This window comes from Canis lupus, chromosome 20 (genome assembly GCF_003254725.2).
Source record: "Canis lupus dingo isolate Sandy chromosome 20, ASM325472v2, whole genome shotgun sequence".
NCBI lineage: Eukaryota > Metazoa > Chordata > Mammalia > Carnivora > Canidae > Canis > Canis lupus.
In genome coordinates this window covers 33,940,784-33,957,634 of record NC_064262.1, presented here as the reverse complement: position 1 = coordinate 33,957,634, position 16,851 = coordinate 33,940,784, and the positions used below count along the sequence as shown (strand labels likewise).

General features: G+C 35.6%; 1 protein-coding gene across 12 annotated transcripts in view; it reads left to right on the top strand.

Annotated features, from left to right (window-relative positions):
- The window catches only part of CCDC66 (coiled-coil domain containing 66), a 59,076-nt gene that overhangs the window by 22,079 nt on the left and 20,146 nt on the right, over positions 1–16,851 (top strand). For 11 of the 12 annotated variants that reach the window (XM_025456260.3, XM_025456252.3, XM_025456259.3 and 8 more), the window contains 6 exons: positions 6,780–6,911; positions 7,322–7,572; positions 7,769–7,853; positions 8,693–8,854; positions 12,273–12,417; positions 13,721–13,807. In XM_025456260.3, the coding sequence (XP_025312045.1) occupies positions 6,780–6,911; positions 7,322–7,572; positions 7,769–7,853; positions 8,693–8,854; positions 12,273–12,417; positions 13,721–13,807 (862 nt within the window). The remainder of the gene's footprint in view (positions 1–6,779; positions 6,912–7,321; positions 7,573–7,768; positions 7,854–8,692; positions 8,855–12,272; positions 12,418–13,720; positions 13,808–16,851) is intronic. The other variant, XM_025456253.3, reaches the window with a different exon arrangement.

Genomic DNA, 16,851 nt, shown 5'->3' with positions numbered 1-16,851 from the left:
GAGTGTTGATATGTTGCATGATTTCTTTATAAAGACAGAGTTAATTATTCTGAAAAACCAGATAATGGTTTAAGAATGTAGAAAGCAGGGATGCCTGGGTGGCTTAGTGGTTAAGTGCCTGCCTTTGGCCCAGGGTGTGATCCTGGAGTCCTGGGATCGAGTCCTACGTCAGTCAGGCCCCCTGCATGGAGCCTGCTTCTCTCTCTCTCTGCCTATGTCTCTGCCTCTCTCTCTCTCTCTCTCTCTTTCTTTCATGAATAAATAAATAAATAAATCTTTTTTAAAAATGTAGAAAGCAGAGATGCCTGGGTGGCTCAGCAGTTAAGCATGTCTGCCTTTGGCTCAGGGCATGATCCTGGAGTAGCGGGCCCACATCGGGCTCCCTGCATGGAGCCTGCTTCTCCCTCTGCCTATGTCTCTGCCCCTCTCTCTCTCTCTCTCTCTCTCTCTCTCTCTGTCTCATGAATAAACAAATAAAATCTTTTTAAAAAATGTAGAAAGCAAAGATAACCACTAGTTTAATTATAAACAGTATCTACTAATGTAACCTGTACAACAGGAAACATACAGTAAGAAAACAAAAGTCAACTCTGAAAGGTCAAAAGTCTTTTATTTAAAAGCAGAGGTATGAGAACCCCAAATTCATGCTACTTAAAAGAGATATACTTGAAATAAAATTACTTTTACTAAAAATAGATTATATAAGCCAATCAAAATTTTAAAAAAATGGAAAGCAAAACTTCTAGTAATTTTAGAAACATTACCTTGGGAGTGAAAGCTATTTAACTTACTTAGTTTAATTTAGGCTCCATGCCCAGAGTAGAGACCAGTATGGACTTGAACTCACGACCCCAAGATCAAGACCTAAGCTGAAATCATGGGTTGGATGCTTACCTGACTGAGCCATCGTGGTGCCCCCGTAATAGATTTTTCCCCCATAATAGATTTTTGATAAAAAGTAGAGGCACCCTTAAAAAAAAAAAAAAAAAAAAAAGTAGAGGCAGTAACAAAGATGTAAAAATGTTTTTGTGATTCATAAACCAAAAATAAATAGGAGAAATTGAGGCACATTTTTACCAGAGTCTTATCAATATTTGGACAAAGAAAATATCAGTAATTTCATTTTCTACAAATATATCAAAATTTTAAATGTCAACAGAGCATTTACAAAATATGCTATAATGTTAAAACATAACCAAAAATAAAAACCAAGAAGAAAATACAACAAATAAGATTTTACAGACCTAAAAATACTAAGATCCCATGATCTCAAGATACTGCACCTTGGTTGTAAACAGCTAGTACCTCCCCTTATGATTAGCTCCTAATAAGATGCTGTAAGAACTGAGGGAGGGATACTTTTTTGGTTTGTTGAATTGGTAGGTGGTTTATGGTAGAAGTTAATTCAAGCATCTCTGTGGGAGTATAAAATAGGAAACCAATTGTTGGAATTCTGTTCTTGTTAACATGTTTCCCCCTCCCTCCCGTAATTTCATTGTCTTAAATAGTGCCTCACCCTCCATTTACTGTATATCAGATCTCTATTCTAGGTGTCCTCTAGAATAAAATCCCGGGCCAGTCTTTGCTTAAATCTTACTACTTTGGAGAAACTTGGAAAATCAGGTAGAGACTGCTCTGCCTCTTCCTGTTCATATTCACTTGTCTGGTGATTTACAATTGTAATCTAAGTAGTGTTTCCCCCCAAAAAGAAGCTCTGAGGGCAGTGATTTTAGGTTAATGCCTGAGTCTTCACCCAAGGCCTAGTCTGCTTTCTGCCATTCCTACCACTGAATATATTGTTCATTGCTGGACAAGTTTGGTTGATAATGCCAGGAAAAAAATTAACTACTGAAATAACAAAAACACTGGAGAAACACAACTATTTCAAAGAAAAACAATGTAGATAGAGGGGTATCAGAGTCCAACAGAAGCAAAAATATTAGGACAGATTAATAAATTTAGCTTAATGAAATCATAAGAGAAGGGAAAGTGTTACAAATGAGAACATGGACCAGAGACAACCAAGCAGAAAATTTAGGTGTGAAACATACAATAAAGTAAAAAACACAATATATGAGAAATAGCAGGAATGGTAGAGCTAGGGAATGAGTAAATAATTGGAAAGCCATATTTAGAAAATACCTTGAAAAAGGAAAGGACAAATAGGGAAAAAAAATTTTAAGGCAGTATGAGAATGAAAATAGAAATGCTGACATTCAGATGATAAGCTGCTCAAACAAGAGGGAAATTTGGAGAAGAGAGAAAATATTTGAAAAAATAATTGAGATCAGTTTATTAACTGACCTCAGACTTAAAAGGCCAAAGAGCACCAAAAAAAGAATAAAGAAAACTTGACTACACATGCTGACCTGAAATTTAAGAATATGAAAGACCAAGAAATTGTAAAAGCCTACGGAAAGAAGCAGCAGCACATAAAAGAACAAATATGAGCTTAACTGTTTTTTGGCAGGGGGCATATTTTTCAACAGCAACACTGGGTATAAGAAATTATGGAATCCTATTTTCAAAGTTGATAGAAAAGGTCTTAAACTTAGAATTTAATATCTAGTGAAACTATCATTGAAATAAGAGTAGATAATACCCTCAGGCATTAAAGTCCTCCGAAGATTTTTATTAAAAGGCGCACATTGAAAATAGTTTTGAATGAAGTGCTTAACCAAAAAGGTAAGTTAAAGGATGCTGCAAGACATTCGTGATTATTTACCTTGGTAGAGTTGATTATTATCTTTATAATAAATATACCCTTACTAACTAAGAAAGGTCTAGTTAATACCAACCTTGATGGGGTGGCAGAGGATGCAAGATCAAAGGATATGAGAGCATATTAAGCTTATTAGAAGATGATATTTTGGATATCAAAAATTTAAAGAGTGTTAAAAATAAAGTAGGATAAACTGAAATGTAAGATTAAGATAGTAGAAATAGGGCCAAATACATCAATAAACATAATGAATCTAATCTAAGTGAACCAAAACTCATTAAGAAAATAACTGATTGGAATAAATCAGTTGGAATACCTTCTAGAATACAAATATACTTAAAGCATAAGAATACAGGAAGGTTGAAAATAGTATTTTTAAAAAATGCTAACCAAAATAAAATTGTTATTGCTACACTACTAAAAATAAGACAAAGCATTATTAGGGATGGTGAGGGTTGTTAATATAGATAAGGATATAGCATATCAAGAAGGTATAGCAATTTTGAACATGCATGAACCTGACAAAATACATGAAGCAAAAAATGGTAGATTCAAATAAAGATTCAATTCAGTATCTGAATTGAGAAATTCTTAAACCTGTGGAGAAATTTTTTTTTAAGGATTTATTTGTTTGTTTTAGAAAGCATGAGTGGGAGAGGGGTGAGAGAGAATCTCCAGCAGAGTCCATCCATGCTGAGTGCGGAGCCCAAAGTGGGACTCTTGTCTCATGACCCTGAGATCATGATCCAATCCAAAACCAAGAGTCAGATGCTTAACCAACAGTGCCACCCAGGGACCTTAAAATGGCAGAGAAATTTATAAATTCTTTATTTAAACAGAGATTTCAATGTAAATACCAAGAACAGCAAGTTAGTCCAGTTAACATATCAGGTTCTTTGTTCAGTTTTTCTCAGGCACACATGGATATATACAAAATTCATTTGTACTAGGACATAAAGGTTCAGATAAAATTTAAATAGCTATTGTAAAGTGATCTCTAATTGCAGGTAATTTAGAAGTTACTAACAAAATGAGTTTTTAAAGTACTATATATATATATTTGGAAATAAAAATCACACTACCTGAGTAACTTGAGTTAAAAGAAAAAACCAGAAATCATAAATACTTGGAAAGAATGATAATGGATATATTCCAGAAACACATAAATTCAAGAGAAGGTGTATTAGAAAAGAAAACCTGTCAGTATGCAAGGTGTACTTTTCCATCTTAAGTTAGAAAAAGGAACAACAGAATAAATCATGAAAATAGGGATACCAGGGATCCCTGGGTGACGCAGCAGTTTAGCGCCTGCCTTTGGTCCAGGGCGCGATCCTAGAGACCCGGGATCGAATCCCACGTCGGGCTCCCGGTGCATGGAGCCTGCTTCTCCCTCTGCCTGTGTCTCTGCCTCTCTCTCTCTCTCTCTCTCTCTCTCTCTCTGTGTGACTATCATAAATAAATAAAAATTAAAAAAAAAAGAAAAAGAAAATAGGGATACCAGTCATAACATACAAAACTGAAGGTTGCCTGTTTTGGAAGAAATAACAAAATGAATCTCCAGAAAAGACTGATCAAGAAGATAAAATTACAAGAGAAAATGACATAATTGCCAGTAGAGATTAAATCATTAGTGAATATTTTATGCCAACAATTCTAAAAACTAGGTGAAATGGGAGAAGTTGCTGTAAAAATTATAACTTTAAAGGGTCCCTGGCTGACTCAGTTCGTAGAACATGTGACTCTTGATCTTGGGGTTGTAAGTTCAAGCCCCACGTTGGGTGTAGAGATTACTTTTTTCAAAAAAAAAAAAAAATCTTAAAAAAACTGACTTAAAAAGAAACAAAAAGCTTGAAAGTCCTCTTATTGTTAAATGTAGATCTGTAGATCTGTCTCCTCAGGCCAGGGAAGCCAGGGAAGCAAAAGCAAAAATACACTGTTGTGTCTTCATCAAAATAGAAAGCTTCTGTACAGCAAAGGAGACAGCAAAACTAAAAGATAACCTACTGAATGGGAGAAGATAGTTGCAAATGACATACCTGGTCATTTGCACCTGGATAGGATTAGTATCCAAAGTATTTAACTTACACAACTGAACACAAAAAGACACAAATAATCCAGTTTAAGAATGAATAGAAGACATGAACTGACATTTCTTCAAAGAAGACAGAGATGGCCAACAGACCTATGAAAAGATAATCAGCATCACAACATCAGGGAAATGCAAACCAAAACTGAGATAGCACCTCACACCTGTCAGAATGGCTAAAATCAAAAACAATTATTGGCAAGGATGTGGAGAAAAAGGAACTGTCATGCATTGTTGGTGGGAATGCAGACTTGGTGCAGCCACTGTGAAAAGCAGTATGTTCAGAAAATTAAACATAGAACTACCACATGATCTAGTAATTTCAGTACTGGATATTTGCCCAAAGGATATGAACACATGGATGGATGCAAATGGATAGGTGCATCCCTGTGTTCATAGCAGCATTGTCTAAAATAGCCAAATTATGGAAGCAGGCCCAAGTGTCTGTTGACAGATGAGTGAATAAAGAAGATGTGGCATATATACAATGGAATATAACTCAGCCATAAAAAAGAAGGAAATTTTGTCATTTGCAAAAACATGGAGCTAGAGAGTATAAAGCAAAATAAGTCAGAGAAGGACAAATACCATATGATTTCACTCAAATGTGAATGTAAAAAAAAATGAACAAATTAAAAAGACAAACTGAAAAAAAGACTTCAAACCAGATCTGGTTAAATCAGACTCAAGAAACAGATGACAGGGCACTTGGGTGGCTCAGTCAGCTAAGCGTCTACCTTTGGGTCAGGTCACGATCCCAGGGTCCTGTGATCAATCAAGTTCTGAATCCGGCTCCTTGCTCTGTGTAGAGTGTGCTTCTCCCAATTACCCACCCTCCCCTTGTGATCTTTCTCTTTCTCATGCTCTACTCTCTCTCAAGTTAATAAATAAAATCTTAAAAACAAAAAACAAAAAACAAAACAGATGGTAGTTCTAAAATGATGAGTGCCACGTTGAGAATATCTTGCTTTAAGGAGTTCAGAAGGGCCATTTGTTTTTCTTTTCCACTGTGGTCTCTAAGATTTCTAGAGATAGAATTGTTGAATTACCTCCTTAAAGATAGTGCTCCTTTTGAAGTGGTTTGTTCAGGCTTAAAGAAATGTGATAGTTTTTATCTCTTTAAAACATGTAATAATAAGATTTTTTTCTTTTATATAACTATTTCCTTTGATCAAAGCAATTGCTTGTAAACTAGGAGCTTTGCCATCGTTTTTGTTAAAAACAAAAGCAAAGTAACACAAGGTATATTGCCGTCATAGTATTCTGTCAACTACTTTTTAAGGTATATCCTCCAGGTATTCCATATAATGAAATGTTTGTTGCTTAGCTTTTGCCTTTCAGGAAAATTTGAATAGAATATATTCTTTTCTTTTATGTTAGAGTGTACTAAATTTTCATAAATTAAGCAACAACAAATTTTTATGCTATTGCTTTTGTTTTTTAGTCCAAAGACAACCTGGGCACAATATGTGTTTCTTATTGAAACATCAGAGATTGTGATAGGGCTATAGCAGGAGAAATTGAAAAGAGGGATAGCCTAGAGAGACATTATGATTCAAGAGAGAAAGCCTCTAGTTTTCTGACATCCTTCTGGCTCTTGGTCCAAAGGCAGTATTTGTTGTATTCTGAAGCCAAATGTAAAATGATATTCACCTATTTTAAATTATTAGTGACTCCTTTCAAAGTATAAACAAGAATTTTGAAAATTCTATAATTTTTTTAGAAAAAGAATTTTTATTTGGAAATTACTTTTTTTACATTTAGTTATTCTATGTTTACTAGCGTATGTTACAAATATTCTGAAAATTGGAATACATCTATTCTTGTATAATTCAAATTTTGTGTTTACAATTATTATTCCTCTTAGAGTTAAATGCCTTTCTATTTAAATCTGTATAAATTTTTGGGAAGATTTATAAAGTGGTTAGAAAAAGAGAGCTGTGCTTTAGATAATATTGATGACTTGTTTAGGAAACAGTACCACTGGAGCGCCCTTTGAGTACTGTGAAACAAGAACAGCAGAGAAAATGGATTGAAGATTTGAACAAGCAAATAGAAGATGATCGGCAAAGAAAAATAGAGGAAAAAATTACATCTTCAAAGGTAACTTGACAAATTTATGTGGATGATATAAAGGGAAAAAATAATTTTAGAATCTTTAATTATAAACCCAAAAGTATCTATCCTAAAACTATTTGATAAGACTAGACTAGTATTCAGATCATTTCACATTTGCTCTTGTAAACCTTTTATTGAATGTATTTTAGTAAGTGATTTTTGCATAGCTCCTTAAAACTACCTTTTTAGGAATTTCCTAATTCTATGAATTTCTCATATTTTCCACATTAGTGTCTAAGTATATGGAATCAGTAAAGAATGTAGTTCCATTCATTTTTATGATGCTAACTCTGTTCAGTGGCAACTTTTAAAAATCATGTTTGATTGTTGTTTTAGGACTTTATACATGAGAACAATTGGAAAAATTCTTAGTAATTCTTGTTTATCGTGTTTAGGGTGAGGAACATGACAGATGGGCAATGCATTTTGATTCATTAAAGAACTATCCTGCTTCTCAGTCTCAACTGTCCTCTCGGTCAATACACAACCAACCAGAGTACTTCTGTGTCTCTCCGGACACTCAGGAACTGTCTGATATCAGCAATGTTTATACACCAACGACTGGAAGCCAGGTTGAACCTTCAGAGGAGGAGCATATAGCAAAACCTGTTAGAGATATGGCTATGGCAAATAGTCAGAAAACAAAGTAAGTTTATTTTTCAGTACTAATGCTTAAGAAAGTGTGCTTTTATGAAAAGGACTGTCATATTTATACGTCTTAATTGATTGGTATTTTTCTTTAAAGTGAAATGACTAGTGGATATATCTGGAAAAAATGATTTGGCATCCTGTTAAATCTACCTTTTGGGGGTTTTGAATAGCTAAAATGTCTATCTTGCCAGCTTTCTCCGTTCTATGACTGCTCTCCTGGATCCAGCTCAGATTGAAGAACGTGACAGGCGACGACAAAAACAGTTAGAACATCAGGTATTACATTGTAAAACACTGTTCTTTGCTTTAATAAGTAATAGTCATGGCCAGTGGATACCTAAATAAATGGAAATAAAAATTTCAATATAAATGTACAGCATAGGCACTGTCCAGTTCTGTGATGAATCTGATTCTTACTGAAGCTTACATTTACATTAAGATTATATTCATTTTGAGAACCAGACAGTATCACATAGTATAGCCAGCCACCTGCCTTCCAGAAGAGTAGGTCTTTAATATAGAAGTCGTATATGTGAAATGGTACTAAATCTTAAGTTAGTATTTATTTTTTTCTTTGGTTTAGTTCTGAGTTCTGTTCAGGATGAAAATTCGTTCTTTTAAGGGAATTATATAGAGCATTGAAGTAGAATTCTGATTGAGAAATCTAGCAGATAAGAGAAGAAAGGACTAAGATTAAAATTCTCTCCTAATTTTAGTCTTTAACACTAAAGGAACTTAAGATTCTGAATAATTCTTTAAAACCTCTGATACATGGAGAATTTGGTTTAATTAATATTGCTACTCTTAATCAGTCAAGTGAATTATAGAACATATATAATTCTCTGCACTGTGCTAAGCACTGAGATTTTTTTTTCTTCAGTTTTCGGATTAGTTCTAACAGTCCTCTGGGGTTAAAGAAAAAGCATATAGAATCTGAAAGATGAGATATGTTACTAATACATTGGAAATTGGACACTTTAACTTTACTTATATATGTAATACTATATTATATATTATCTGATATTGATAAACTTATTTTAGAAATACAAATAAATGTTAAAATGGATTTTTTAAATTTATGGCAATGCTTTTTGTGATTTATGATTTATGACTAGAAAGCCATCACTGCTCAGGTAGAAGAGAAACGCAGGAAGAAGCAGCTGGAAGAACAGCAAAGAAAGAAGGAAGAACAAGAAGAGGAGCGTCGCTTAGCGAGGGAACGAGAAGAGATGCAGAAACAGTATGAAGAAGACATACTTAAGCAAAAACAAAAGGAAGTAAGTACATATTAAAATTTTTTTATTGAAATACATATAGTTAACACAGTGTTACATTAGTTTGAGGTGTACAACAACATAGTGATTCAAGGGTCCTATATATTATGCTATGTTCACAAGCGTTCCTTACACACTATTATAGTACCATTGACTGTATTCCCTATGCTGTTGCTTTCATCCCTGTGACTTATTCATTTCATAACTGGAAGCCTGTACCTCCCACTCCCTTTCACCTGTTTACTAACCCTCTCTCCCCCACTACCAGTTTGTGGGTCATTTTTGTGCTGGTTTGATTTTTTTTGTTTGGCTTTCCATTTTATCTTTTTAGATCCCACCTGTAAGTGACTTCATATGGTATTTGTCTTTCCCATCTGACTTATTTCATTCAGCATAATACTCTCTAAGTCCATTCATGTTATTGCAAATGGCAAGATCTCCTCCTTTTATGGCTAAATAATACTCAACTTTTTGTATATACCACATCTTTATCCATTCATCTACTGATGGATACTTGGGTGGCTTCCATATCTTGGCTATTATAAATAATGCTGGAGTAAACATAGGGGTACATATATCTTTTGTTTCCTTTGGGTAAATATTCAATAGTGGAATTACTGTGATGTATGATAGATAGTTCTACTTTTAATTTTTTGAGGAAAGTCCATACTATTTTCCACAGTGTTATACACTGATTTCCATTCCCACCAGCAGTACATGAGGGTTCCCTTTTCTCTGCATCCTCAACGAACACTTGTTATTTCTTGACTTTTTGGTATTAACTATTCTCATTAGGGTAAGATGATATAGTTATGGTTTTGATTTGGATTTTCCTGATTAGTGATGTTGAGTGTCTTTCCCTGTGCCTGGTAGCTATCTGTATGCTTTGGAAAGCTGTTTGTTTGGGTCCTTTGCCCTTTTTTAAAAATCAGATTATTTTGGGGTGGGGGGAGCACCAGAGTGATTTAATCAGTGAAGAGTCTTACTCTTGATTTCAGCTCAGGTCATGTTCATCAGATCAGGAGACCAAGCCCAGTGTGGAGCCTACTTAAGATCCCTCCCCTACATTACCCCTCCCCACATGCGCAAGCAAAGGTGCTCTCAAAAAAAAAAAAAAAAAAAAAAGACATTATTTGGGGTTTTGATGTTGAGTTGTACTAGTTCTTTGTATATTTTGGATGTTAACTCCTTTTCATATATATTGTTTGTAGATATCTTCTCCCGTTCAGTAATTTGCCATTTTGTTTTGTGGATGGTTTCCTTGTTGTACAGATGCTTTTTTATTTTGATGTAGTTCCAACAGTTTATTTTTGCTTTTATTTCTCTTGCCTGAAGAGACACATCTAGAAAAATGTTGCTAAGGCCAATGTTTAAGAAGTTACTGCCTGTTTTCTTTAAGGAGTTTTATGGTTTTAGGTCTCAGAGTTTAGATCCATAATCCATTTTCAGTTTATTTTTTTGTGTATGGTGGAGGAAAGTGGTCAGTTTAATTCTTGTGTGTATAACTGTCCAGTTTTCCCAACACTATTTATTGAAGAGACTTTTTCCCATTGCATATTCTTGCCTCCTTTGTTGTAGATTCATTGACCGGGTAAGCATGGTTTTATTTCTGGGCTCTCTATCCTTTTCTGTTGATCTGTCTGTTTTGTGCCATTATTATACTTTGATTACTACAGCTTGAAATGTGAGATTGTGGTATCTTCAGCTTTGTATCTGCTTCCTCAAAATTGGTTTGGCTATTTGGGGCCTTTTATGTTTCCATACAAATTTTAAGATTATTTGTTTTAGTTCTATGGAAAATACTATTGGTATTTTGATAGGGATTGGATTCAATCTGTAGATTGCTTTGAGTAGAATGGACATTTTGAGTGTTAATTCTTCCTATCCACGAACATAGCAGTATTTATATTATTAATAACATAGAGTAAAAATGGATGTATTTTTAAAGGAAAAGTAATCAAAAGTTGAACATTTGCAGTTATTTTGAAATTTTGAAGGTATATGCAAAAACACTGAAGTTTTACATTAAAAAGTTATGAATGAATGAAAAAAAAAAAAAAAAGTTATGAATGTGGTATGCCTGGGTGGCTCAGTGGTTGAGCATCTTCCTTCAGCTCAGGGCGTGATGCCAGCAGATCCTGCAGGGAGCCTGCTGCTCCTTCTGCCTATGTCTCTGCCTTCTCTCTGTGTCTCTCATGAATAAATAAATCTTTTTTTTTTTTTTTTTAAAGTTATGAACGTAAAGGAGAACCTGGAGAAGGTCTAATTATTTCAAGAGATCAGTTCACCAGTGCCATATTGCTTTGGTGGTTTTCTCTGCTGAGAAGGGTCAATACAATGGAATACAAAAGTTATCCATGTGCTTCATTTTGAAATGTTTTCTAAGCAGTGATTATTAAAAATATTCTATATGTGTTGAAATGATTGGCCTTTCTGTCTGTATTCATTAGTGAACAGGGGCATATGTTTGCAGAGATTGGCTGGGATTAATGATACATTTTATTGCTGTGTTAGAGGTTTCCTGTGTGCTAATATATAAGAGCCTTTTTAAAAAGAGTAGATACTTGGTTACCTAGGAGAACATCTCTATTAAGTGGTGTAGACATCATAGATATAATTGTGTCAGGTGCCATGTGTGAATTGACCTCACGTGAGCAAATCCTACAGTGACGTTTGATTGCCAAGGATTTGTGAGGTTTAGGGGTAGAGCAATGACCATTTCCCCTGGCTCTGGGAGATGGGGCCCAGAGCATGCATTTTCTTGCTTTCATTCCATACTTAGCTGATGAAGCAGCGATAGTCTGGGATCTAATTTCATTATGTTGAATTGGCTTGAGCCAACTACTCCTTTGAAATAACTATAGATCTGAAAAAAAATAAAAGGATTATTTGTTTGAATTGAAGGAAATGGCCTTAACCTTGTAATTAAAAATCTTATATTTTTAATCTTAATGGAGTTCTGATGGAATTGAACCTGGTTTTAGAAACTTTGAAAACTTTATTACTATAAACTTCAGTGGGTAAAGGAGTTCTTATATTTGTGGTCTAATATAGCTGGAGAAAATGATACTAAAGTGTAAGTTACAAAAGGGAGAAACTTTGCTGTGTTGTTTTCCAGTATCTTGAATAGTGCCTGGCCCCTAGGAGGAGCTTGTCTGCTCAGAATAGTTAAGTAGCCTTGGTGGCTTAGCGGTTGAGTGTCTGCCTTTGGCTCAGGGTATGATCCTGGGTCCTGGGATCAAGTCCAGCATCAGGCTCCCTGTGAGGAGCCTGCTTTTCCCTAAGTCTCTGCCTCTCTCTCTGTGTCTCTCATGAATAAATAAATAAAATCTTTAAAAAAAAAAAGTTTGTTCATGATAACTATGTTTAATAATTTTGTGTAAAAAAAAAATAATAATTTTGTGTACTTCAATATTAATAGGAAATCATGACTCTCAAGACAAATGAATTGTTCCAGACAATGCAGAGAGCACAGGAGCTAGCACAGAGACTGAAACAAGAACAGAGAATACGAGAATTGGCTCAGAAGGGACATGATACGTCTGGATTGATTAAAAATCTTGGTGGTAAGCACTTTGCTAGAATTTCTTTTTTTTTTTTTAGAATTTCACTTATATCTTTTGAAGATGACTGCCTATTTTAAATACTTTTAATACATTTATTAACATTTTTTTAAGGAATTTCAGACCTTGAACTAATGTAACTTTATATTGCTTATTTTATTTGGGAGATTGCCTTAAGAGCAGAACTAAATAATGTTACACTTTCCAATAATCTTTTATGATGTAGGAAAGATGTTAGGGTTTTTTTTTTTTTTAATTTTTATTTATTTATGATAGTCACAGAGAGAGAGAGGCAGAGACACAGGCAGAGGGAGAAGCAGGCTCCATGCACCGAGAGCCCGATGTGGGATTCGATCCCGGGTCTCCAGGATCGCGCCCCGGGCCAAAGGCAGGCGCCAAACCGCTGCGCCACCCAGGGATCCCAAGATGTTAGGGTTTGAAGCTGACAGCCAAGAAAGAATTCTTGAGACGTCTTTGGTGCAAAAAGGTGGTTTTATTAAAGCGTGGGGAGGGAACCCATGGGCAGAAAGAGCTGCACTGTGGTCATGAGGTAGTGACCCATTATATACTTTCTTTTTTCTTTCTTTTTCTTTTTAAGCCATTATATACTTTCAAGTTGGGAGGAGGTTAGAGAGAACGTAAGTCTCTAAGGAATTTTGGAGGCAAGGTTTCCAGGACCTTGAGGGGGCTAGCTTTTGTTAGGAAAAGGTCATTTATTACTGTCTAATAAAACCTTCATTTTATTAGGGACCCTTCAAATGTATATTGGTGGGTTATATGCTTGGGGGATGATTGCCAACATGTATCAAGTAGACTTACAGGATTCTGGGGGCTAAGATTGCCGTTTGCCTTTAGCAAAGTGTCAGCATCCAGGCAGTTGAGTTCCTAGAGGAATGTCACTCTGCCTGTTTCAGGGACTGGTCAGTGGGCTGTAAGTAGCAAGGAAATTTAATAATTTTTTTCTGCCTTTGTTTTCCATATCATTTTATGTTTTGCTCATAGTAGGTAAAATGTATACTTTTTTTACCCAATTTTTTTGGTGAAATCTATGTAGTGATCTCTCTATATTCGATAAGGGAGAAAAATGCAGGTCACTTTTTGTAAGAAACTTTGGGATAGTCCTTTTACATTTTCATTGCACTGTTTACACATACTGATTGCACCAAAAGTCTTGTGCATATTAGGTTGCTGCTACACATATTTTGTTAATCTTCCTGAACTGTCATTATTTGGGTAATATATTTCTCTTGTCAGTTGATGATAAAAGTGGAATATGCTACATCTACTAACAACCTTTCAAATTTAGGATATGGCTTGGATGATGTCAGTGGTAAAATGAATACATGTATTAATTCTACAACCTCTCCCAAAAAGGATACTGCTGTACAAACAGGTATTTGTTTAAAACTTGTGATTTGGTTTAAAATTTACTTGAGCTTAATTCTAACTGTGACATTAATTTTAATTTAGAATTGAGCTCCTGATTAAAAATGAAAGGAGTTGGCATGTCTGGGTGGCTCGTTTGTTTGAGAGTCTGCCTTCAGGCTCAGGTCATGATCCCAGAATCCTGGGATTGAACCCTGCATCAGGCTCCCTGCTTAGCGGGGAGCCTGCCTCTGCCACTCCCCCTGCTTGTGTGCATGCGCTCTCTTTCTCTCTCAAATATGTAAATAAATAAAGTCTTAAAAAATGAAAGGAATTCAAAGTTTTCAATAAGAATTAGAAAATAAAGGAATGTCATGAGTTTTAATTTCTCTGTAACAGCTTTATTGAGGTATAATTCACATAGCATAAAATTAACCCTTTTAAAGGATACAGTGCAGTGTTTTTTCTTTAAGTTTTTTTTTTTCTAAGATTAATTTATTCATTAGAGACACATAGAGAGGCAGAGACAAAGGTAGAGGGAGAAGCAGGCTCCCTGCAGGGAGCTTGGTGCAGGACTCAATCCCGGGACCCTAGATCATGACCTGAGCCAAAGGGATCATCCACTGAGCCCCTTAGGTGTCCCTCAAGTTTTTTTTTGTTTTTTTTTGTTTTTTAAGATTTTATTTATTTATTCACAAGAGACACGGGGGGGAGAGAGAGGCAGAGACACAAGCAGAGGGAGAAAAGCAGGCTCCATGCAGGGAGCCCGACGTGGGACTTGATCCCGGGACTCCAGGATCATGCCCTGGGCCCAAGGCAGGTGGTAAACCATTGAGCCACCCAGGGATCCCCGCCCCTCAAGTTTTTATTTAAATTTTTATTAACATATGTGGTGAAAATGTTTCAGGTGTAGATAGAATATAGTGACTCATCACTTAGTAAAATACCCAGTGCATACATAAGTGCCTGTTAATACCAATACCCATTTAGCCCATCCCCCCCGCCCACTTCCCTCCATCACTCATCAATTTGTTCTCTAGTTAAGAGTCCCTTAGGGTTTGCTTCCCATTCTTTTTTCCCCCTTTCCCTATCTTCATGTGTTTTGTTTTTTAAATTGCGCATAAGAATGAAATCATATGGTATTTCTTTTCTGACTGACGTACTTCACTTAGCATAATACCTTCTAGTTCCACCCATATTGTTGCAAATAGCAAGATTTCATTCTTTTTGATGGCTGAGTGATATTCCGTCTCTTTATCCATTCGTCTATCAGTCCATGGACATTTGGGCTCTTACCATATTTTAGCTATCATTGATAATGCTGCTGTAAACATCATCGTTCATGTGCCCCTTGAATCAGTATTTTTGTGTCCTTTGGTAAATATCTAGTAGTGCAACTGCTGGGTTGGAGAACAGTTTTACTTTTACCTTTTTGAGGAACCCCCATACTGGTTTCCAGAGTGATTACATCAGTTTGCATTCCCAGCAACAGTGTAAGAGGTTTCCCCTTTCTCCACATCCTTTGACGACATCTGTTGTTTCCTGTGCTGCTAATTTTAGCCATTCTGACAAGTGTGAGATGTATCTCATCATGGTTTTGATTTGTATTTCCCTGATAGTGATGTTGAGCATCTTTTCATGTGTCTATTAGCCAATCTGTATGTCTTCTTTAGAAAAATGTTGTCTTCTGCTCATTTCTTAACTGGATGACTTATTTTTTGGGTGTTGAGTTCGTTATGTCCTTTTTTTTTTTTCTTTTTTTTAAAGATTTTATTTATTTATTCATGATAGTCACAGAGAGAGAGAGAGAGAGAGAGGCAGAGACACAGGCAGAGGGAGAAGCAGGCTCCATGCAGGGAGCCCGACGCGGGATTCAATCCCGGGTCTCCAGGATCGCGCCCTGGGCCAAAGGCAGGCGCTAAACCGCTGCGCCACCCAGGGATCCCTGTTATGTCCTTTATAGAGTTTGGATACTGACCCTTTTTCAGACCTGTCATTTGCACAGATCTCCCATCCTTTAGGTTATCTTGTAGTTTTGTTGATCATTTCCTTCACTGTGCAGAAGCTTTTTATTTTGATGAAGTCCCATTAGTTTATTTTCGCTTTTGTTTCCCTTGCTGTTTCTAGAGACGTGTCTAATAAGTTGCTACGGCTGAGGTCAAAGAGGTTTCTGCCTGTGTTTTCCTCTAGGATTTTAATGGTTTCTTGTCTCACATTTATGTCTTTCATTCAATTTGAATTTATTTTTGTGGATGGTATAAAAAAGTGGTCCAGTTCATTCTTTTGTATGTTGCTGTCCAGTTTTCCCAACGCCATTTGTTGAATAGATTAGTTGACCATATAGTTGTGTGACCATTTCTGAGTTCTCTGTTCCACTGATCTGTGTGTCTGTTTTTGTGCCAGTACCATACTATCTTGATTACTACAACTTTGTGATGTAGCTTGAAGTCCAGAATTGTGATGCCTCCAACTTTGCTTTTTCAAGATTGTTTTGGCTATTTGGTATCTTTTGTGGTTCCATACGAATTTTAGGATTGTTCTAGTTCTGTGAAAAATGCTAGTGGTATTTCAATCGAGATTGCATTCAATGTATGGATTGCTTTGGGTAATACATTGTAACCGTATTTGTCTCTCAGTCCATGAGCATGGAATGTTTTTCCATTTCTTTGTGTTGTCTCTAATTTCTTTTCTCAGTGTTTTATAATTTTCAGAGTACAGATCTTTTACCTCTTTGGTTAGGTTTATTCTTAGGTATCTTAAGCTGTTTGGTGCAGTTGTAAATGGGATTAAGTCCTTAGTTTCTCTTTATGATGCTTCATTACTGTTGTATAGAAATGCAGCTGATTTCTATATATTGATTTTTTTATCCTGTGACTTTACTGAATTTTTATCAGTCTTTTTGGTTTTCTTTTATGGGGTGGTTTTCTATATAGAGTATCATGTCATCTGTAATAGAGAAAGTTTGACTTCTTCCTTGCCAATTTGGATGTCTTTTATTTCTTTTTGTCGTCTGATTACTGAGTCTAGGACTTCTAGTACTATGTTAAATATCAGTGATGAGTGGATGTCCCC